Here is a 23,394-nt window from a genome sequence, read left to right on the forward strand (position 1 = left end):
AGCCACCTCATGCTCTCCATGAGCGGAGGTGCACTTCAGGTATCTCATTTCCTTACAACACCTATTTAAATGCATCCGTTTTTTCAGCATTTCACACACGGTTACCTTTACTGGTGGCATACAGAAAGCAGCACTAATTGCTGTGAGGGCTGCTGTGGCTCAGCTTTCCAGACTTACACCCAGAGGGAAGCTGTGCTGCAGAAAGATTCAGCTTGACATGTTCACCTGATGCAAGGGTGCCCCAGCTTGAGGAGGAAAGCAAGAAACAGTGCCTGAGCCCATGGGGGTAATTTTCCATGACAGAATCATGGCTGCAGTTGGCAGAACATAAGCACTGGGAGCTCAGTTCTAGCCCCTGTTTCCTCTGCACCAAGAGGTTCAGTGTTGCTATGATGCCTGGGAGGCATTTCTGTACTTGTATCCCTTAGGGACCCTGGGTGCATCCCGATGCTGCTGCAGCAATGGTCCCTCAGCTCCGTTCCTGGTGCTGCCAGCTGTCAGCTGAGCACACAGAGAAGTTCAACAGATGCTTCATCCTCTGGAGGCGTCCATAAAGAACTCACCCCAGGTTCATGACTCATCCTCATGCCCAGCTTCCCAGATCAGCTTTGTCACCCGGCATTGCTGACTGCAGTGTGCCGCTGCAAAAAACCTAACCCAATTTTCTCATACCTTGAGACCAGGCAGTGGAAGTTGTGCTGGTAAGCTGCAGAACCAGCACCAGGGCAGCAGGTAGGGGAGCTCCATCCCTGCAGGGTGAGGATAAACCTGTGGCCACTGGGAACAACTGGAGTGGAGGCAGCAGCAGGACAGCTTCCCAAAGGATCTCACTGCTAAGCTGGAGAGTCTTGAAAAAGCAGAAAGTAAGAACTGTAACAGCATGAGGATGTACACAGCTACGGATGGATGGCCACGTCCAAAGCCTGCTTACAGCGGTGCTGTTCTGGCAGCCTTATAAATCACTGCCCCTAAAGAAGTGCCTTGTTTTTCTGTAGGGAGACAGAATAAGCCTGCAGCTCATTCCCTGGATGTGCCTTCCCCTGTCGCATTCAGGGGGTGGCACGCAGCAGCCAGCAGGGCACCAGTGTGCTGCCATAGCCTCACACACCTGCAAAGACAAATACATTCTTTAACAGCAGACAGGAGGCTGAGGAATGGAGCCGTAAGAGTGTACTGCTGCACATGAAGGGAAATTCATTCTGCTGCTAACGCCTGTAACTTCCCCACTGAGAGCAATGGGCATCGCCAGAAAAAGAGACAGCGCTCCAGCCTGTGCTGACTGATCCCTGAGCCTGTGCTGGGGGCATGGCTGGCAACACAGAGCTCTTTGCCCTGCCCAGGCCTCGAGATGACACAAAATGCCCATGTTTTAATAGCGAGTGATTAACCATCAGCATAAATTATCCTGATTATAATGAATTTCTCCCAAAACGGGCTTCGGATGGGCTGCACAGCACACCCAGCTGCTCCCAGATGTGAGCTTCAGTGGGATCACCCTGGGCACGCTGTGCAACCCACACTATGGCTGCATTTTTTATTACAGACACTAAAGAGATCTGCTAGCACCGGAGCAACTCCGCCCTGCTGAGCTTCTTGCTTCCATGCAGCAAGGCTGGCAACTTCAGAGCAGTTTCACAGAGTCACATTTCCAGTGCTACTGAAGTTGTCTGCTCTCGGTCTGCTGTGAACATGGCATGCTAAATGATCTGACAATAGACATCTTTTTTTTTCTTTTTTCTTTTTTTTTTTTTCCTTCTGGAGGGATGAACAGGAGCCAATAAATAAATGGACAGGTTCATAAAGCCAGACCGTCCTCCCTCTCCCCCTCAATGTTTTTTTATGCCTCCTGTCCCCTTACAGCAGGGCGTATCTGATGGCATTTTGATGGAGGTATGCTCTCCTATTTAACAAGCAATTAAAAAAAGAATGCTACAACAGCATTCAGAAGACATAAGCATTTCCTCTGCACGCTCACAAGCATTTCCTGACCGAGCAGCCTCACAACATGGAACACATCTAGCAACTGTGTTTTCCCACAATAATATTTTTACCAACCGTTGGCTGTCGCTGTTTTCCATTTAAGGCCATAATCCCACTGTGGGATAACCCAGAGCAGCAGATCTTCAGAGATGTAATAATTTGGGCAAAGTCCCAAAAAAGAAAAGCGTTGCAGCTATCCTTGGGAAGAAATCAGGAATGAGAAGAGAGAAGCTGGTTTCCAAGTGCTGTCACTATCGGTGTGCCACGATGGCCGGGCTCCTTTTGTTTCCAACACAACTGGATGGGTACATCAGGAGTGAACTGAGCACACACACCACGCTCTGGGCAGGACGGCAGACGTGCTGCTGGGTACTGCTGGAACCCTCTGCTGTGAGGCCCTGGGGGGACTTCATTTGGCTTCGCTGGCAATAAAAAGGACTGGCATCCTGCTCTGCAGCACTCCCATACAGAGAGATATTTCCATAGGGCACACAAGCCATGCAATTTGCGCTGTGCTTTGATGATGTAAATCAAAATTCAAGCGATGTTTACAGCACTCCTGTTGTCCCTTAAAGTTTATTTTTCTTTACTGCATGCACTCAGTGCCCGGGGTGAGGTGCTGTATCAAACTCTGCGCTGCCTGATGGGAAGCAGAAAGCTGGGAGATCCTCATTGGGCATCCCAGACCCATACCTCCATTAGCTGCATTAAGAACTTCAACAAATAGGCGTATACACAGCGTTGCAGGAATGGATTTCAACTGAGATGAGTCCTTGGCAGGCTTACACAAGTAGAAAAGCACACGCACATAAAAACTGGGAGTTCTGCACGAGCTAATGGAGCAAGCAGCAAATAACTGGGCATGCTCTCTGGGCTCAGGGACGGTCTCCTTTACGACAGACAGTAATGCCTTGTTACAGGAGAAACAAATACAATAAAGATGAATATTCCATCTTCCCCTGGCTGCAGTTTAAGTGTTAAGCCAATACAAATTCTCAGGTTGTATTTCACGAAAACAGCTCCGCCAAAATACTGCTGGTGGTGTGGCAAAGTACATCTCACTTCATAGATAAATCCTGCAGCCTCCACAGGCAAATGTTCAGACACACTGGGCTCTATCCAACAGCCCAAAGGAAGGCACAGAGTGAATTTACAACCAAAACGATCCTTCTTTTGCCACATCACTTAGCCTGGTGGTTTATGAAACGGCGCTGCATACCTTCATGTGTGCTACAGGGCTCCACGGGTCCACTGGTACCTCCTGTGCTCCTTCTGCCCGTACTCTCCCCTTGCCTTCCACCACCATTTTGAATTATTTATCATCAGGTATCACATTCATTTGCATACTCTATGAGGTGCAAAATAAATGATTAGTCATTACATATCAGCCTCTTCCAAACCATCTGTGCTGGGCTCTGCGGCAGTTTTGTTTTGCCTTCCTCTAATTCTTGGGGGGGAAAAAGAATAATCCGAGGGGAGGAATGGATTTGCTGGAAGCACACAGCAAAGCAGTCCGCAAGCTTGCTGGGAGCAAAGGTTTATTGCTCTGTTAGAGCTGTGCTCCACATCGAACACACAGGCTATCATCTTCAGTGTAATTTAACCGGCGGCACAAATTGCAAGCAGCATTGTTTCAAAGACCTTTATTTATTGATTAGAAACAAAGTCCTTATTCTCTTCCTGTTCCCTCCTTGAGTCGTGCTGATTGCATACAATGGAGAGCCATCACTTAAAGAGCCAATTAAGTCAGCTTCTCAGAGGTAATTGAATAGCTGAAGTTCTTAGTGCAATATTGTACTGCATTTCTTGATTGCAATGAAGGAAAACAAAGCAGTCAGAGCAATGAAAATTAGAGAACGAGGTACAGGTAGGAACAGCAGCAACATGGATGGAGCCTGTACCAATAAGGGACTGTTTTACTTCTGTGGTGGCTTCTACCCATTGCTACAGGGATGAGAAGGAGAGATCAGCTGCGGTCCTGTTTGTTTGCTGTGCTGGGAGCAGCTGGTGCCCAGTGTCCAACCGAAAGCTCCAATTAACAGATTTCTTGCATTGGGGGCTTAATGAAGATAACGTGCATGGATTTACTGAAGCCTGATGCAGGAGTTCATTCCCTTCTCCGGCAAAGCCATCAACAGACTCGCTCTTCTCTGTCCTTCTGGCTATGTCCAAAAATAGGATTTCTGGTCCAATTCAAGGATTTTCCACCTCCTCCGGAGACTCCCAAACCACTGCCCAATTTGGCTAAATGAGAATGGGAGATTAGGAAGAAGGACATAAGCTTTATTCTCTTAGAAAAACTTGGCCAGAAAACAAAGGAGAAAGCAACTTTAGCCTGCCTACTCCAAGGGTACATAAAATCATTGGTTTAAATGCAGAAAAAAACACCCCGCAAACAGAGAGCAGAATCCTCAATGGGTGATCTTTAACCTCTATAGGAAAATGTAACCCTTTACCCTAAGCCAGCAAGTTAGCTGTCTGCTTTTACACCTAACCATAACTGGGATGTGTGATTCCTTAAGCAGAGGATGCTGGTTGCACATGGCCAAAACCCCCATCCATTTCCTAGAGGCCACAGAGTCACAGCTGAATGATCTCAGCACTCATTTCCAACCTTAACAATTCTGTAGTTCCGTGCAAACCTCTTCTCAGCCACAGACTCAAAAACCTGTGCAAGGACTTCACCCCAAACAGCTCTCCAAAGGGTCCGTGCTTCCATAAGAGCTCACAGCAACGCATCACAGAGAGGAGCTGAAAGCAGAGCTGCACGTAAATATCACCCTGAGATACCCAACTTCAGTACAATCACATGCACACATCCATTACTGGAGCACTCCAGGAACACTGCTAATAGAAGACAAATGCATAAGCAAAGGAGAGCTTCAACTAAGAAAGCTTTTGCCATTCCTGGGAGCCACTTCACAGAAAGCCGTTATTCCTAGACACCGAGGCTGGTTTTTATTCCAGCATCACGTCCCAGTAACTGCACAGGTACAAGAGGAGTGTGCAGATCACAGCTCACAAACTGCTGCAAAAAGCAGGATCTGTGTGTTGCTCGCTCACCACTGAGCAGTTACACACACCTTAATTCCATCCTCAAACACAATTGGGGCCATGGCAGATGTTCTCCACAGTGTGGACATCATCTGGAAGAGAGTTCAATCCGTTTGACCACAACAGTGAGAATCACAGAATTGTAGGGGTTGGAAGGGATCTCCAGAGATCACTGAGTCCAACCCCCCTGCCAAAGCAGGTTCCCTACAGCAGGTCTCACAGGTAGGTGTCCAGGTGGGTCTTGAACATCTCCAGAGAAGGAGACTCCACAAAGCTCAGTACTGGCAGAACGGAGGGAGCAGCCAACAGCTGAGCAGGCCCAGCACCCGAATCCCAACCCATCATCAGGATCCCTCTGTTAACTTCTAAATAGAACTGCACTATTTTAATAAGGTTCCTCCAGATGCACACGGATGAAACTGAGAGGAGAACGCACCTCTTGTTATTACGCTTCACCAAAAGGAGAGGGCATGCCCCACTGCCAAAGTGCTCTCCTTCCCTTTCGTCACCCGGATTTCTCCTGTTGCTGAGCAGCCAGAAGGGGATCGTTATTTCACCGGCTGCAATCAAAACTGTGCATAACACAGGATCCAGTTACAATCGTACACCTACGTGGTTGCCCATCCTGAAGAGCCCTGAGAGGCTTTTAATGAGCTGCCTGCGTGCAGCCCGTCACTCTGTCTCCTGGAGAAGTGGGCTCAGGAGTGACAGCTGTTTAAACAGCGCTCGTGTGGTGGAATAGTTGAAGGGAGAAAGAAGTACTAAAAATAATTGAAATTGCAGCACGGAACGTAGGCAGGGCAGGGGCAGAAAGGACAACCCAGAGGAAGCTGGCAGTAAGAGATGTGATAAGGACTGCTGGAAGCCAAACCAAACAGGAATCCGCACTTCTACGCCATGCACAGCAAACGGCAGCTCCCCGCCTGCCTGTCTGCAGGCCAAATTGCCCCTCCTGCTGCACAGCTCTGCAGTGAGCAGATCCAGGTGGGACTCCAGCATCAGCACAGCACTGAGGGAGACTTCAGTGATGCCTTTACTGATGAGCGAGTAATGAGACAGTGAGTGAGTGGTTCACTGAACAGGCTTGTGGTAGTAGTAAGAACCGGGTAAAATGCCCTCTGAGACTCCTGTGCAATCCAAGGGCATGCAGAAGAGATGTTCTCAGAGGTAAGATGGGAATCTCACCTTACACTGCCATCAGCTGACTTTTAGAGGTGTCTCGGCAGACTCCTCTTGCAGAATGCCAGTGGTGTGGGATACAGCCTGTGCAGGCACAACTGCTACAAGTCAGCCCATCTCCTACAGCCACAGGGCCAGAACTGGGAGCAGGAACCTCAGCATTAAGCCTCCTGGGGGAGCAATTTAGCTTACGAGCTCCTGCTCAAGCAGAACGTCACCAAGAAGAGACCATCCTTCTTGTTCCTCTGAGCCCTCCTGCACTTCCAAAAGCCACCGGACCCTAATTGCACTGCCATACTGATGCAAAAAGATGGGAAAGTTCATGACTGAAGGTCTTCCTGTCCCAGGACACCAGTAGCTGGTCCAAACACACCCAAATGTCACGGCTGCTGTCAACATAAAGCTCTTTCTTTCTCTTTCTGCCATCCTCTGCTTCATCCATGGGGCATCCATTAGGTTCAGGCACAACGGAAGCAAAGAGCCAGCAACAAGAGCCTCATTAACTGACTGCAGCCGGATTTGTTTTGGAGCACAGCGCATTGCCTATGCTGCAAGGCAGAGCTCTTGCTGGGGGAAAAAACAGATCCAATTTAAGGATGTCCTGCATGCTGTAATGTTGTAAGCAGCTCCACAGTTAGATTTAAAACAACAGCATTACCAGCTGAAAGAAGGGGGAAAAAAAAACACCAAACAACAGGAACTCTCCCTAAACCAGCAGAACAAATGAAAAAAGCAAAGGGATGAAGAAAGCTTCAAATCTGCCCTGGATAGAATGTGTGTCACTGCTTCAAGCTGCTGTAGGGAGGGGAAAAAAGGGAAACAGGATAGCAGAGAGCAGAAATGAGATTTATTAGGACCAGCCAGGTAGATAAAAGACAGCCGAACACCAAGCAATGATGTCTTTGTTTTGGGATGAGCTGGCTTCTGAAAACGTCTGGTCAGCTTTAGCATTTTGTACACATGAAATGAGTGTCCACAAGAGTACTCTCCTGAAACGACAGGACTTAATGCAGCTGAGATAATTATCTAGATCCTTCTTTATCCCATTAGTGGTTTTCATTCGCGTCCTGGAACACCATAAGCGGATTGTTCAAGAATTATTTGCCATCCGCTGCTTCAATCCCGATCGGAATTATCTTTATACCTCGGTACGAAGAAAAGAGATTACCTCCCTGCCAGGGCTTGCTGCAGTGCCCTCTTTTCTGAGGCTCTTTTTATCATTTTGCTCTGCAAGGTAATGAAAAGAATCAGAAAACAATTGTCATGGACACGATTTTGCCTCTTCCCAATGCGTGCATGGGGACAAAGCTGAGCCCAGTGTGGTCATCCAATGATACACAACGGGATCCAAACTGCTCCCGGCTCCCCTTTGCATCACGATTCACTAATAAAAGAATGAAGACGACACTGTTAAAAGCAATTAGCCAAATCATGGTGTGCAACAGAACGAAGTGGGATTTGCTGCAACGAGAGGTCCCAGGGGTGGGTGCTAAATGCCACGGCTCCCTGGCAATGCAAGTCAGTGCACAGCTCGGATGGAGGCAGAGCCAGAGGAACTCCAACAGCCTGCACGACCCTTGCTTCCAGGCCTAAAACAACAAGAACTGCCCTCCCAGCTGTGCTGGCTGCTGCCAGGCTTGGTGCTGGTAGAGGAACAGCATTCGCTGCCCAGTGCAGCCAGGAGCAGTGAGGAGATCCCCGGATGAGACAAAAGCTGTCTTCCCTCTGCTAGAAACAGAAGGAAGTACGTATGCAGATCCAATAGGAATAAGAATGCTTCGTGTTGTTGTGTTTTGTTTCTTTTTTTTTAAACAAGCATGCTTTACAGCTTTGTAATGAGATCTGTAGGAGAGTCATCCTTATAAACAAGTTATTAAAAGAGGGAGGAGGGACGCAATAATAGCAGGTGCCAATTACTCAGCTCCCAGCAGAGACTTTCCAATTTCTCACCTTCCCCCAAAGCAAGATGCGCTTTGCAGCACATTTGCTTGCGAGAACAACACCCCTGCAGAGCACCACAAAGGAGAGATGCATTGCTGCTGCACTGGGCAGCTGCTTCCCACCAACCCACACCGGAGGAGGGACTGCCATGGCATTGTGTTATCTGGCCAAGACTGGAGCAGCACAAAGTAAATAAACCTCAACCATCTTTATATTTGACTACAGCCTGACCGCTCCTCCTGCCAACAGGAAAAGCACACTGATAGGCTCACTGTGCCTGCCAGGTTTGCCTCTCTGCAAATATCTGCTCCGTTTCAGGAACAAAACCTCAGTAACGATTCTGTTATTTTAAGGCAGCAGCTCAGGCTCGAGCAGTAAATGTGAGCAGTAAATGTTCCCATTGCAATCGGAGCCGCGGAGATCCCATCCTCCGAGGCAGCACACCCCAGTAATGATTAATATTGCAAATGTAATCCAATCCTTTCAAATGATTATTTCCAAAATCAGCAAATAATTACCGAGGCCTTTGGCAATCAATACTCAAGATAAACAGACAATTAAATTGCAAAGAGAAACAGAAGAAAGTAGTTAATATTTGCCAAAGACGTGCCAAATGCACTTTTTCATGGTAACCAAATACTTCCAGTCAACAGATATTTTAGTTCACTGGAGAGGCATTTTCAGAAAGTAATAAATTAATCTAATAAAACCGACAGACAGGGTGGAACCAGACGTTAATGAAACACAAACTGATCTATATGGAGCCAGCCCACAGTCCATGTCCCAGTTATGCACAAATGCCATTCTGGTCGCTTATCGCCTCCCTCATCACAGCCTTCCAGCTCAGGAAAAAGCCACATTTCATTGGTCTTCACCAGAATGATGGCACAATGAAGAATTTCAGCCATCAAACCAAGAAATTTGCATGCAGCATGAATTTGAGTTTCCACTTCTTACATTTTTTTTTTTAAATACCTCTCCATCCCCAACATCAGCAAATGAACCAGCTTTGAAACACAGCACTTCGTTCTCCTTTGTTCAGGCTGCTTGGTAGGAAACATTTCTTCTCTGAAAGAGCAGTGATGCAGTCGCACAGCTGCCCAGGGAGGTGGGGGGTCACCATCCCTGGAGGTGTTTGAGCACTGTGGAGATGTGGCACTGAGGGACGTGGTTATGGGCATGGTGGGATGGGTAGAGGTTGGACTTGGGGATCTTAGAGGTCTTTTCCACCCTTTATGATTCTATGATTAACCTCAGGCTCCATCTAGGAGGTGTGAGATAAGCTCCCTCATTGTTCCTCAAGGCCCCAAGTATTCTCTCAGATCAGAAAGGTTCAGCTCAGCCATGACATTAAAACATTCCCTCTGCTTTTACTATTTTTCTACCTACAGTTTGCTGTGCCCAGCCCCACAACCACTCTCAGCGAACCATCCAAAGAAGTGAAGTGCTGGTGTACCATGAATCTGTGGGACCAGCCAGCTCCATGGAGTTGACGAAGCCACAGTGTTAGGTAAGCATCTGGGAAAGGTCCTTGAATGGTAGATAAGTCAAATGAGACAAGTTTAAGAGGGAAAGTGACATAGAGTAAGTCAGTCCATCCTGGTCATTTTCTACAAAATCAAAGGAAGAAGGAAGAGAGGAAATTGAGGGAAATGGAAGACAAAGGGGGAAAAGATATCAAAGACAGCTCCAAAGAAAGAGCAATGAGACATGGCACCAAAAAGGCATCGTTAAAACAGGAAAGGCAAGATCAAAAGCACAACATCAGAGTCTGGGCATTCACAGGAGGGAGAGGAGGACACCACACTGCTTTTGCCAGCATTAACTGAATAATTCATTCCTTGGGCACTTTTCTAAGGGTGCTGTCAACCCTGAGAGAGCCTAACCCTACCCAAGCCCACTCATCCACCAAGCACCCAACACAGGCAAGTTCTTGCTTATGTGGGGACACGCAGTGGGAATGCTGCATGTTTCTTGTTTCCAGAAAGCTCTCGCCATCACTGGGAGAGAAGAAAAACTACCTCATATCCTTCAGGGCATATCCATGCCATAAAGAACTCCAAAAATGGTCCAAAAACTCCTGGAGGAATAGGTGAGGCAGCAGGCAGTGGCACTGGTACCAGAGCAGTGACCTTCCCCAGGTTAGTATCAATTCACTGCAGCTAACCCTAAACCACAAGTGTGACAGTTGTGGATAAAAGCAAATGGACAATGCAGCTCAACTAACATGAGGAAAAAAAGAATGTGACTCGAGAGGGATACAAGCACACGGAAAAGCAGCCAATGCTACAGAGAAAGGAGAAAGATGGTTTAAAACAGAGACCTGCCCTTCTTGGGTTGTCTTGCAAAGCAAGAGAAGGATGAAGTGAGCTGTTCTACCACAAACAAAACAAAGGTCATCGCTGAATAAAAAGTCTCTACACCTCAATTACAATAAGAAAAGCAGGAAAACACATTTCCCTCTGTCAAAGACAACAATCCTCTCCCCAAGCCAGGAAGCTATTAAGCAGATGCTCGATCAGCAATCCCTGAAAAGCCTCTCCTTCTAGCAGTATGAACCTTCCAGCCCCAGCTAAAGCCCTTCCTTTATTTTAATAGTTTTCATAATCCCTTAATTTGGCAGCGACTTCTGCCTGCATGCACTGAGCCCTGCTGACCTCACCGGCTTCCTCTTGGGAAAAAACAAGAGGCCAACCAGAACCAGCATGGGAACAATTGCATCCTTCAGGTGAGGAGGGAAGTTTTTTCCCCATGCACTGGGATGCTCCATGCCATCTACCCCAGGGCATCCCAGCCTCATGCCCCAGGGACCCCTAAACCCAAAAGCAAAGAGAGCCGCATGACACATCCCAGGGCTTGGGTGTGTTTGTTGTTCACCACCACTTGGAATTCAGGAGTTGCAAATCTCAGCGAGGGTTCACTGGGGCCAACAGTGGGCCAGTGGTCGGTAGGCTGGCTGCTGCAGGAGTGAGTTCACATCCATCCAAGATTTGAGAGGAACGGGTAAGATGTGGCTCTGAGGGACACGGCTTAGTGAGCAGTCAATGGTTGGACTTGGCGATCTTTGTGGTCTTTTCCAACCTCAATGATTCCAACAGCTGTGGGAAGGTTTTCTGCCTTTCTGCCCCCAAATGGGTTTCAGCTCTGCCCTTCACCTCAGCTCTTCCCTCCCGCTCAGTGGAAGCAGCATTTTGTGGATTTCTCCATGGTTTTCACCAAAAATGGTTTCTCTCGGTTTCTGTGTGCAGGGGGAACCAACACCAGCACTGCGCCCACTGCACTCGTACCAGAGCTGATCAGGTAGAGCAGCTTTGCCCAGTTTATCACTAAAGCAATTTCTTCATAATTCAGCAGGCTTCAAAGGTTTCCGGAGATGAGTGGCAGTTTCACTTAAACTAGCAAGCTGTAGATGGGCTTTACCTTAAACACTAAGTGAATAATCAATGAACATTCAGGATATAAGCACAAATCAATGATTTCTTCCAGATGAATCAAAGGGAATCGCAAAGCAGAAATGGTTTTGTTCTGCAAGAGAAGTAAACCACAGGCCATGCTTGGTATAACCAGAGGTGTGCACCAACCCGTTCTGCTTCTGTCCTTCCCAGCAGCAGAGGAACACCCATAAGGGCACAAAGAGTGAGAGCCCAGTGTGAACACCCAACAATAAATTGCCAAGGGATGTAAGCAGAAATGCAGTTGGCTCCAGGCAACGAAAGCTTTATTTTGATAAATGCACATAAACAGATTGCATGGTGCCACTCATCCTCGGGATGAATTTGGTCAAACCATAAGCAAGATAATCTTGCACATGCTGCTGCACTCCGTGCATCAGTCACAGCTGCTGGTGAGCACTGCAATGACCCAGCAGGGGCTCTCAGAAACACTCCTGCACATCCTTGTTATTTGTTGTGCATTTTAATGACAGATTTCCAACCTCTGCAGCACCTTTGCAGAGCCCCTATCTGCACTCCCTCATCCTCTGCAGGCTGGTACATGTGTCACATATATGTGTCACATACACTGTGAATGTCACACACAGGGACAGCCCCAGCTCTGAGCAGGGACAGGACCTGCAAAGTGCTGCCCTGCACCTCCAACAGGAGCTGCAGAACTCCGGGTGCAGGAGCAAGGAACAGAACGGACAGAGCAGCAGGAAGCCCTGCCACATCCAAACTGTCCTTATCAAAGGAGGAAACCCACCAACCCGCTAGCATCTCACTGGAACTTGTTCTCATCCCTTCTGTTGCTCATCTGCAGGCAGGAAAACTGCTGGGTGCTGCTCCCAAGGGCTGCCAGCCTGCAACACCATGCACCACAAGGAGGGCATCACAGCCCCTGTGCTACCTGCAGTGGGTAAGCAAACCCTGAGCAGCTGTGTGAGAGAGGCTGTGGAGCTGGTCAGACCTGTTTGAACGTCTTTCACTTAATTGTTTTGTCCTCCCAACAAAGAGCAGGTGACAGGCAAGCAGGCTCTGCGATGCTTTCTGTGTTTTATTATCCATGTGCTCCCCATTTGTGCAGAGCAGTGTCACCAGAGCTGTCCCCAGGTCGTGGCAGGGGACAGCAACGCTGCAGTGAGTGATGGACACAGCCTGCCCCGAGGAGCCAGGGCATGGGGATAGGAGGATCTGGGATATTACAGATTAATCAGCTTAACTTCAATGATGTATTTAGACAGCAATGAGGACCTGAGCACAAAAAACCCTTCTTTACCACAACCAAATCACTGCAAACGCATCATATTTCTGTGGCAGGGTGTGACATCCCATAATAGAGCTGGGATGCAGGAGATGGACCCGGCTGCTGCAGGATGTCCCACTGCAGGCACAAATGGGTGTGAATGGGGTTTGCCAATAAAGCAAGGAGTGGGAGGACCTGACTGAGGAACGGTCCAGGGAAACCCAGACTGGGACTTCCATCCATGAGCTGCTTGTTGGGACACAAAACGCACTGATGGCATTCGAAGGCCACCCCCAGCTGAGGGGGTGCCAGCACAAGAGCAGCATTTGGAACAATCCTGACCCCCTGCACTCATCTGTTAAAACAAGGAAGACGTGGTTCAGCAATGTAATGGGATTTGGTGAGAACAATGAACCAGGTGAGGAACGGAAAGCAGGAAAAGTTCTGGAGAAGCACGGCTAAAGGGCAGATGGGACCAAAAACCATTAAACGTGCATCATCTGTAGCAAAAGTACAAAGCAACAAAAGTACACAGCGAGAAGGATAAGACCCACAGCGAGCTCTGCTCTCTGAGCACAGCAGTGCCTCAGCCCTGTGCTGGGTGTCAGCTCAACATGACAGCCCTGAGGGGAGCAGCGGAGTGACCACAGACCAAAGAGCTCCTGTAGTGAGGGAAGGAACTGCCCTGCGTGTACCCCAAGAAGGGAAACAGGGCAACATTTCTGCTTAGATCGTATGAAAAATCTGCTGGTAGGGCTGTTAAATGTCAAACTCTGTCTGGGGAGCTCAGGTATCTCTGTCATCATAGGTTATTAGGAATCAATAGGATAAACATCAGGCAGGAAGGATACGTATGCCCCGATTCTACGTAGGGGCTGGGATGGACTGCATGACCTCCGAGGGCTGACAACGGTCCCAGGACAGCCACACCGGCTGCAAGCACACCGTGCCGGCACACAACCCGCGCTACCTGTAACCTGTTGTAACCACCGCTGCTCGTCAGCAACCGGTGCCAGACGGAATCAGGGCTGCGAGCCCTACCAGAAGGACACAGAGGGGCTTCCGTTGGGGTCACGCCCCGTATTTCTGCTGCAGGATCAGCAGAGGCTGCAGCTCCCAGCTGTGGACAGGGGACCGTCCCAAACCCGGCACCCAGCTCAGCACCACGCAGAAGCACAGGGAGGGGCTGCTCACAGAGCCCCAGCACGGCAGCGGGGCTCTCGGCTCCCCATCCTTCTGGTCCCTCATCGCCCTGAAGCCACGGGGCCCCCATCTCTCCATAGGGATTGAAACCCAGTAGGATTTAAAGCCGGCACGGGTTCTCCCCTCGAGCATCGCAGCCGGCAGCGCCCAGCAGCCCCGGCTCACCCCCAGCCCGCAGCGCAGCACCGCGGACCCCCAGCGCGGCCCCCGCGGACGCTATGGGACCTCAGCGCGGCGCGTCAGGATGCCGCCAGCTGGGACCCCGGGTCCCTAGGATCCACCCACAGGATCTCCGCGGACCCCACCGGATCGCCCCGCGGCCCGGAGCCGCCCCTTACCTTTGTGCCCGCCGAAGGCTCCGTACCACGAGAGCGAGAGCAAGGCGCAGAGGCAGCCGAGCAGCAGCGTGAGCGCCGTGCCGCTGCGGAGCCTCATCGCCTCCTCTCCGCCGGCGGCGGCCGCATGGCCCGAACGCGGCGCGGCCTCGGCGGCCCCGGGGGCCCCGGAGTGCGCGGAGCGGGGCGCGGCGCCCGCCCGCCCGCATGCAGGGACCGCGCCGCGCCGGGCCGGGCGGGCGGGGCGGGGCATGGAGGGGCGGGGCCGGGAGGGGCGCGGGCGGAGAGCGCCCCCATGTGGGGGAATGCGGTATGGCAGCTGCGATGGAGTGCGTGCGTGCACGTGTGTGTACGTGTGTACACACCTCTGTGTGTGCACGTGTGTGTACGTGTATATGCATCTCTGTGTGTGTGCATGTGTGTGTGTACGTGTATATGCATCTCTGTGTGTGTGCACGTGTGTGTGTGTACCTATGCACTCATGTGCACGTGGTTTGCATATACAGTGGCAGCTACCTCTATACTCAGTTTATGCACATAGCTGCACACGTGTATATGTGTGTGCACACATAAATCCTGACATAGAAATGCACGCATGCAAAGGTGCCCGCACAGGTCTGTGTGGATGTGTGCATATGAAAGTGAGTGCAGGGGTACATATCCCTACATGCACCTGTCTTTCTATCTGTCTCTCTCTCTATATACAGGTGTGCATTGTGTACACATATCTTTGTGCATAGTGCAGTGGGTGCAGAAACACCCTGCACAGAGTCCACCTTCAGCTGCTGGGCAGGACAGAAGAAATCAGATATAAATGTTAGTTAGCTTGTTCTTCAGTTTATCAGTGTTCTGCTGATGGGCTCAGCTTCGTTTCCTTGTGAGCTGCACAGTGAGGCTGGGCTGAAAAGGCAGTGCACTGTGGGCTCCCAGAGCCGCAGCACCGCTGCATTACAGCAGCCATACACACGGGGTGGCAATTAGGCAGCCCTGCATCCCTTCCCCATTTTGGGCAGTGAATCACTTTTTGAAACCTTGATGTGCACTGCAGGAGCTGCAGTTAATGGGGGAACCCCTCCAGAGAGCTGCGGGTGGGAGCAGTGCTGAGCCCTGTGACCATTGCGGAGTTCAGGGCAATACCAGGATGTGTTCTGCTGCACCAGAATCATCAGAATCAGAATCAGATGTTGACGGACTGTTTCCAGATGTGCAAAATGCTCCCACCGCTTGGGATATGCGATGCACCTGCAGTGGGAAAGAAAAACAATAATTTCTCCAAGACGATCAATTAGACTCCTTTCAAAGGATAGGGCTTAATCTAATTTCTCTGTTGTATTTTGTTTTCATAAAAGGCTGAAGAAATAAATGAGCTTCCCCACACCACGGCATGATAAAACCTTGGGCTGTCATTGGAAAAGTAAGAGCGCAACTTTTGGCCCCTGTGACATTTGTATTGGTGGCAAAGCTTACCTTGACTCCTAAAGGCCCTCCCTGCCCCCACCTCAGTTTTGGCTTTATTTTGTCATTCCTTTTTTTTTTTTTTTTTTTTTTTAAGCAAAGTTTGAATTGTGAACTGCAAACACTCAAAAACCCAAACAGCAAACAGAGCCCGGTGACCTTCGTCCCGTCGGTGCTGGCAGCACTGAGCACACTGCAGGAGCTTGGTTTGCACACTGTGAGCAGCCCACAGTTAAGGCCGTGACAGAAATTAGGAGAAATGCGTGTTAGGACCAGATTTAGAATGCAGTGCAGATTGATAGCTGATTTTGTCTGGTTCTCTGAAGAGTCATTTACCCCCAGCTTGACTCTGGCCCAGCTGCTCTGCATCAGCACAGTGCTATTTCATCAGCAACAAAGTGACCTCATTGCCAGGTGCCCATAGGCTGCCGCATTCAGACATTATTGCCTTCAGGTTCTCATTAGGGGCAAAAGTCACAAATCACATTCTGAACACAGCACTCACTCCAGGTAAGGAATGTAGGTTGAAAAAAGTGCCATCTCACCTGTGCAAGCACAGAGCTCTGATGTCCTCTCACGGCATAGATGCATGCTGACTCCATGCTTGCCATCTGCACCTTCTTCCTGTCTTTGCTCAGTGCCTGCTCTTCCTCCCTTAAAAAGAAGTGTTGTGTTACACCAGTGACGAATGGTTCTGATCCTATGTAAACACCACCAGGTTCAGAGCTCAGCTTCAGGAAAACCAGACCTCAAAATGAGACAGCAAAAAGACAGCTTGGCTTCCCCTTCTGCCCACACAGTTTTCCTAAGCAACGTTTCTGAACATGATCCTACCACCAAAACAGAGATGTATTTCTGTATCTATGCATGTACACCTACCTACTGATGTGCGCATATATATGTGTGAGCATGTATTTGTGACACCCTGGAAGCAGGCTGGATGCAAGGTGTTTTTTGTTATTCGTTATTCGTTATGCATTGTTAATCATGATGGTGATTGGACACCAGGAGCTGCCTCAGGGCTGGGTGGGAGCCCTGGTGAGGCTGAAGGAGGCATGGAGGAGGGCAGGCAGCCCTTCTGCAGGGCCGGAGGAGGAAGCAGTCATGGGGCAGGGTGAGTCATCAGCATCTGACCTCGCACATCCGGAGGATCCCTCTCCAGAAGCCTCTGGAAAGCACCAGCACCTGCTCTCTGCAGCTCTGCACAGGGCAAACCCTCCCCCCCGCCCAGGTGCAGGGTGGTGGGGCGGTGGCTTGGATAATGATTCCCTCTGGAGAACTGCCAGCAGCCTCTGTTGTGGTTTGTGAGCACGGGAGCTGAATCCCAGCGGGGCTTTGCTGTGACAGCGCAGAGCTTGGGCAGAAGGAGCACTTTTGACGATTGGGCCTTTGGAGCAGCAATCTCAGCAAATATTTTTAAACGCTTTCCAGCAGAAGGTGGGTGGAGGGAGGAAGCAGAGCTGCAGGGGTGCTGAATGCTCTTTTCTGAGCCCTTCCTCTGCAACTTGGAATCGTGAAACTGGAGCAGTTTTATTCCCGTCCGCTTTGCTGTCCTGCTCTGTGCATCTGGGGAGCTGCTCGTAAGCCGGGGTTGCCAAGGGGTTTTTTGAGCAAGGGTTGTTCTGATGGAGCATGATTCCTAAAGAATGGCAAGAAAATATTCAGTGCTGTCAAATGAATGCCAAGCTTGGGTTAATATAGGCTCAAGTTAACATGAGCTCAAGCCAAATCTCAGGCTGCAGAGCTGTGTGCAGGTGTGGTTTGGTGGGGAGACATCCTTCATCTGTCCAGCTGTGGGATGAGAGGATGCAGGGAGTGCCGTGGGAATACATGGGAGCACAGCAGGGCCCCAGCCATGGGGAAACACCAGTCAGGGCCTGGAGAAGGAAATCCCCACCTCAAGGAGGAGGAGGGAACGCTGAGTCACCCCATCCCATGACCATGAGCTGAGCTCACCACAGCCCGGCCGAGGTCTTGTTTTCTTTGTGTTTTGAGAAAGTGAGTGATGTCACAGCCAGAGGGCCCAGTGTGACTCAGCAGGCAGCACAGAGATGGGACGTCCTCCATGTTTACTGGATTGAAGTTCACATGGAGGAGCGCAAGGATTCCTGGTATTGATGCCCAGGCCGTGGCTCACATCAAGCTTTCCCTTGTCACCTCATGCTGCATGAGTGCTGCTTTCCAGAAGAACGCTGCTATCTCAAAACTGCCTCACGTGGGCCAAGGACAGACCCACGTGGCAGGCCGTGTTTTGGCGCATGGAAACTAATGCTTACCCTGTGCTTGGCTGCAAAGGGCACTACATCACAGCACAGGTTTTACGGTTTTATCATCTCAGCCCAAGCCACGGGCTGGAGGAAATCAGTGCTACACAACCAACATACAAGGGCTGCTCCAAAAGTAATGCCTCCTGTTTGGTGGTGGGGTGGCAGCAGAGGTTGAAGTGGTGCTCACTGACATTCACCAATGCTTGCTGAGTGTTTATGGAGATGAGTGAGTGGCTGTGAGCACAGCATGGCAGTGGGTGGTGCATTTCAGCAGCGGTGACAGTGACAGCAGTCACCTCCAGCAGGACAGGATTTTATGAGAGCAGCATGCAGGCTCTTGTTCATGACTGGTGAAAACGCATAGCATTGTGGTGGTGACAACATTTTGTAGCTGAGAACTTGCTCTATCAAATAGTGTCATCGGGCTCTCTGTAGCTGCTGTAACTCCCACGGAGAAAAAGAGGAGGCATTACTTTCGGGGCGAATAACGTCTCTCTATTTACACTCCCCCGGCAGCGCAGGCCGCGGGCGCCACCAGGCCAAAGGGGCGTGGCCCGCGGGAGGGGGCGTGGCCAAACTCAGCTCCGCCCAGCCCGCAGCGCGGCGCTATAAGACACGGGCGCACAGCACCCCGCCCGCCCCGCGTCGCCCGCCCCGCAGCGCCTATCGCAGCCCCGCGTCCCGCCGGCAATTCCTGCTGCGCCACAGCCATGGCGGCGCTGACGGTGAAAGCCTACCTGCTGGGCAAGGAGGATGCGACCCGCGAGATCCGCCGCTTCTCCCTGATGCCGCCCGTCCGCTATCAGGCCGTCCACGACCGCGTCGCCGAGCTCTTCCAGGGGCTGCTGCGGGCCGGGCCGCCGCCCGCGTTCCGCATGCACTATAAGGGTGAGCGCGGCGGGGGGCTCCCCCCGCGGGTCGGGGCCGCCGGGAGCCCCTTGGCCGGGAGGTGGGGCGGGCCTGGCGGCGCGGTGTCCCTCTGCTCCGTGGGCCGAGCGCCTGACGGGGTCCTCTGCCCTACCCAGATGAAGACGGGGACCTGATTGCGTTCTCTACCGACGAGGAGCTGGATATGGCCATGCCTTATGTGCAGGACGGGGTCTTCCGCGTGTACATCAGAGGTAACGCCCCGCAGCCCTGGTGGCACCGAGTGCTTTGGCTCGATGTGCTGCTGGCTGGGCTCCGAGACTGGGAAAATCCCCGTCCTGTCCCTCATCTTCACACCACAGCTCAGAGGGGAGGTTAAATGAAGGGCAGGGTAATGACAGGGCATAAACCCACCCTGCCCAGGGCTTCCTCCTGGCTCCAGGGCCTCGGTTGGCACAGTGAGAGCTGCTGTGTTTGGGCTGGTCCTGTGAATCCTCTGCTGTACTACCAGCAGGTGCTGTGACATGCTAAGGGGCCCAAAATCCAGCTTATTCCTAAGCACATTGTTCCTCAGTCCCTTCTGTTCACTTGGATACCTGCAAAGCTTTACGTGCAGTCCATGCAGCGAGTCATGTAAGCCACCCTTCTTGTCTCAGTTCTCATCTGCTGTGTCTCCTGGCACTGCTGAGCCCTCTCAAGAAGTGTTCCATTCTCACAGCACTTCACAAAGTAGGACAACACACCAAGCAAGGGTGGTGCAGCACTAATCTAAAACAATGCAGAGTGCTAGGGGTGAGGCATGCTGTTTGAGGCGCAGGTATGCTTGTAACGCCCCTTTGCACTTGGTCAGTGTTCTTATGTGTCCTGAGTTTGTGTTTGGCAGCCAGTGTAAAAATAAACTGACCTAGTAAGTCAATACTGCTGTGACAAGGGCTGTTTGTGTTTCCTTCTCCTCTGCCCGATTTCCAGCCTTTAAATAGTACCCTCGTTCTTGATGCAAAGTTCCCTTTCCTTAATAGAGAAAAAGGAGTGCAGGCGTGAACATCGCTCGCAGTGCAGCCAGGAGCCTCCCCGTGACATGGTGCACCCCAACGTCATCTGCGACGGCTGCGAGGGGCCGGTGGTGGGTGCTCGCTTCAAGTGCACCGTCTGCCCTGACTACGACCTGTGCAGCACCTGCGAGGGGAAAGGCATCCACAAGGAGCACAACATGGTGATGTTTCAGAGCCCGCTGCTGAATCCGTTTGAGGTGAGCAAAACTTAGGGAGCGGAACCAGCGAATGGGATGCTACCCAGATGTAAGCTTTAAGTTTCACTTGCCCCACAAACATCACCTTTTGCAGTGGCTTCCCAGAGGGCGCTGGCTCCGTAAGATGCGGCACGGCGTTCCACCCTTCCCCTGGATGCACTGCTGGGGGTATCCTGGACCTGCAGCTCCATGCCAGAACTCGGAACAAGCCCAAGCCAGTGCTGCTGCCTCCAGTCCACCCGCTGCTGGAGGTAAGAGGAGGTGGTCTGGTAAAGGAGAGCAGTGCTGGAGGAGCAGAGTAGCTGGGACTTCACAGCACAGTGTGGAATCTGGGTGCGAAAAGAGACATGGGAACTAATCTAATTTGTGTGAAATAATTAGCCCCTTTCAGGATGCTTCACTTCTGGTGTGTCTTGTGGCCATGTAATACATGAGTCTACAGAGGGATTATTTGGAACCAGACCAAGCAGAGCTATTAGGTCAAGCATGTCACTGCTCTGCTCTTAGACGTGCCTTTCAGCATGGCTGATGAGCCTTAACAGTGCTAATGCCACTGGTCTGTTCCAGAGGTGGTTTTGGTCTCTCTGCTGCCTTTGTGCTGTGCAGATGAGTGACACAAAACGAGCACCAAGAATTCCTGGGGATGTGCTCTTTCCCTGTGGGCTGCTATGTGTACTAACACAAATTATTCTTCTAGAAGCTTCTACTAACAGCCAGCCCCAGGACCCCAATGTCACCTTCTTAAAGAATGTTGGGGAGAGTGTGGCAGCTTTTCTGAGCCCCCTGGGTAAGTGGCTTACAGTGTGTCATCCCCATCCCTGAGACTGGCTTTGCTCCCACCAGGAGCAGCAGCCAGCTGTTGTGGTTGGTACCAGAACCACTTTGTGCTACTAAGCCTCAAAGCCTTAAATTATTGTGTACTAAAATTGTTTGGGTGTAGGCCATCCACTCAGTACCTTTTCAGAGTCCTTTGTAAGGAGCTGAGGAAGGGATTAATTATATAACCCCAAGTCACCAATGACTTAAAATCATGTTACGGTGATATTTTGCTTAGGCAGGCATACTTAAGTTCTGCCTTGACCCTCTAAACATATGGCCTGTCTATTTAGTGGAGGATGACTAATTGGTGCATCAAAGCCTACTAAAAGAACGCTTCACAAACTTGAATTCATACATATTATATGGAAAACTGTAGGATTACAGTTTTATCATGCTGCAGCATTCAGTCCAGGATTAATGTGTACTTTTTCTTAGAACTGTGCTTTCAGAAAATCTAACATTTTTTTCTTGGTCTCAAATGTGTTCCTAGGTATTGAAGTTGATATCGATGTGGAACATGGAGGACAGAGAAGCAAAGTGACTCCTGCTCCTCCTAATCAAGAGAGTAACAATGCTGAGTCAAGCAGCAGTACTCTTAACCAGAACAGCCAGACCAAACCATACTGGAATAGCACAGATTCTGCTACGGTAGTAAGCAATGTTGCAGAGCAGATACAAGACATGGTGATAGATCCTGTGCCCACACAGATGGAAGATGGCAGCCTCCAGTCCCAGGTACAAGAAACACTGCACTAATTTAATATGGTTGTGAGGCTTTACTGGAGAGAAAGTAATTGGTATGTGTTGTGAGACTGATGAGTCAGTTGTCAGTGGATAGATTATTATCTAATGGCATCTTTGGTGGCACCTTTGCTTTACTGGTTTACAGCAAAGGTGGGACTTGTTGTGAAGGTAATTCTTCCCATTAAAAGCAGATAGTAAGAGCATGCATCCTACCTGGAAAGCACTGCAGCACCTGGACCTCCTTTCTTTCCATTTCAGGAACACAGCGAGTCAAGCAGTTCATCAGGGGGTGATGAGGACTGGACCCACTTATCTTCCAAAGAAGTGGATCCTTCCACAGGTGAACTGCAGTCTCTACAAATGCCAGAGACAGATGATCCCAGCTCCCTAGATGTAGCTCAGGAAGCTCCCCAGGCAGGACCTACAGGGCTGAGAGAGGCTGCACTCTACCCACATCTCCCACCAGGTACGAGAATGCGTGCAGGTTTCACATGGGTGAAAGTTGCTCTCAGTTGTTGCCAACTTGCCCAGTATAAGCAAACCTGCTTAGAAACCAAGCTCACATATGGACAAGTTAAATTGTAACTTGTGCCCGGGCAACACTCTGCATGCTGTTAGGAACAGGCATGATCTCTGCTTGAACGGGGGCAGCAAGTCTTAAACTGGTACTAACATGCCATTTGAGCAGCATGAAAAAGGTGGCCTCCTAAACAGTGTCCTTGCTGTGTACTCTTTGAGAGCCTTTTAATGCAGGCTGTAGACAGTACATCCTGTGACTTAAGAGGCTTCTCTGGCAAGAGCTGGTTAGAAGTATGCCAGGTCACTTAACTGAAACCCCCAGCACTGATGCGTACAGCAAGGACAGACAGATCTAACTCAGCTGTTTCCTTAGCAGTTACATATGCTGTACCTCAAAATGTCTGCCTCATAGGATACACAGGAGTGTCTTCCAGTGCTTGTCAGCTATGCCAGATCTGCTAGGATTAGTGCCAGCCTACCATGTGATACCACAGCCTTGTCTGGTTTGCTATTAATGTGAAGCATTTTAACTTCAAACTATCATTCTCTTAACAGAAGCAGACCCTCGCTTGATTGAATCCCTGTCCCAGATGCTCTCTATGGGCTTCTCTGATGAGGGTGGATGGCTCACTCGACTCCTGCAGACAAAGAACTGTGACATCGGGGCAGCACTAGATGCCATCCAGTATTCCAAGCAGCCTCCTAACTTGTAGTAGTCCGTGTAACAAAAGCTAGTTTCCTTCTAACTGAAAGAAAATAACATGGTACAGTTAACTCTAGAAATGCATCTTCTGTTAAAGGTTTCTGTTTCATGTTCCTAAGTGCTTGTAGTGTGGAGGAAGAAATAAATACTGCCACTCTTTCACTGGTGATGAGTTTGTGGGTGTTTAATTATCGTAACTGTTCTACTCTGTTAACTGGAACTTGATTGTAAGATAGAAGGTCCAGGCCAAGAGCACGTGATTGCCATGTCAGGTGACTCCCAGTATAACAGACAGCCCAGCACTGTGGCAGTCTATTTCTTGCCCATAACTTGGGCTTTGAGCAGACTCTTAGGGCTGTTCATTTGTGAAGGGAAATCAAATGCTTGGCTCTGAAGCCT

At 50.2% G+C, this 23,394-nt stretch overlaps 2 protein-coding genes and 1 long non-coding RNA gene across 5 annotated transcripts in view; 1 reads left to right on the forward strand and 2 right to left on the reverse strand.

Annotated features, from left to right (window-relative positions):
* MGAT4B (alpha-1,3-mannosyl-glycoprotein 4-beta-N-acetylglucosaminyltransferase B) overlaps positions 1 to 14,493 on the reverse strand; it is a 36,509-nt gene extending 22,016 nt beyond the window's left edge. Inside the window, exon 1 of the mRNA XM_042881468.1 lies at positions 14,376 to 14,493. Within this exon, the coding sequence (XP_042737402.1) occupies positions 14,376 to 14,472 (97 nt within the window). The 5' untranslated portion in view covers positions 14,473 to 14,493. The remainder of the gene's footprint in view (positions 1 to 14,375) is intronic.
* Positions 14,494 to 15,542: 1,049 nt separating this feature from the next.
* Positions 15,543 to 16,835, reverse strand: LOC122185713. Its single transcript, XR_006180956.1, has 3 exons — positions 16,707 to 16,835; positions 16,373 to 16,481; positions 15,543 to 15,614 (listed from the first exon to the last, which is right to left on the reverse strand). It is a non-coding gene; the product is annotated as an uncharacterized LOC122185713 (long non-coding RNA).
* Positions 16,836 to 18,739: 1,904 nt separating this feature from the next.
* On the forward strand, positions 18,740 to 23,162 carry SQSTM1 (sequestosome 1). Of its 3 annotated transcripts, none has more exons than XM_042881701.1 (8): positions 18,740 to 18,982; positions 19,120 to 19,215; positions 19,981 to 20,210; positions 20,305 to 20,461; positions 20,908 to 20,997; positions 21,520 to 21,764; positions 22,032 to 22,239; positions 22,848 to 23,162. In XM_042881701.1, the coding sequence occupies exons 1-8, from the start codon at positions 18,805 to 18,807 to the stop codon at positions 23,003 to 23,005; spliced, it is 1,362 nt and encodes a 453-aa protein (XP_042737635.1). In that variant the 5' UTR covers positions 18,740 to 18,804; the 3' UTR covers positions 23,006 to 23,162. The 3 variants fall into 3 exon arrangements, with proteins under 3 accessions (XP_042737635.1, XP_042737637.1, XP_042737636.1); XM_042881703.1 differs by having other exon boundaries at positions 22,032 to 22,113; XM_042881702.1 differs by lacking the exon at positions 20,908 to 20,997.
* Positions 23,163 to 23,394: the final 232 nt, after the last annotated feature.

This window comes from Lagopus leucura, unplaced genomic scaffold (assembly GCF_019238085.1).
Source record: "Lagopus leucura isolate 7727_CA_CO unplaced genomic scaffold, USGS_WTPT01 Super-Scaffold_100030, whole genome shotgun sequence".
NCBI classification, from domain to species: domain Eukaryota; kingdom Metazoa; phylum Chordata; class Aves; order Galliformes; family Phasianidae; genus Lagopus; species Lagopus leucura.

Excerpts from the sequence above, each read along its gene's own strand:
- SQSTM1 (XM_042881701.1), top strand. The coding sequence starts at position 18,805 with ATGGCGGCGCTGACGGTGAAAGCCTACCTGCTGGGCAAGGAGGATGCG. Across the intron at positions 19,216-19,980 it reads CTTCCGCGTGTACATCAGAG|AGAAAAAGGAGTGCAGGCGT; the intron begins GTAACGCCCCGC and ends TTTCCTTAATAG. Across the intron at positions 20,998-21,519 it reads AGCTTTTCTGAGCCCCCTGG|GTATTGAAGTTGATATCGAT; the intron begins GTAAGTGGCTTA and ends ATGTGTTCCTAG.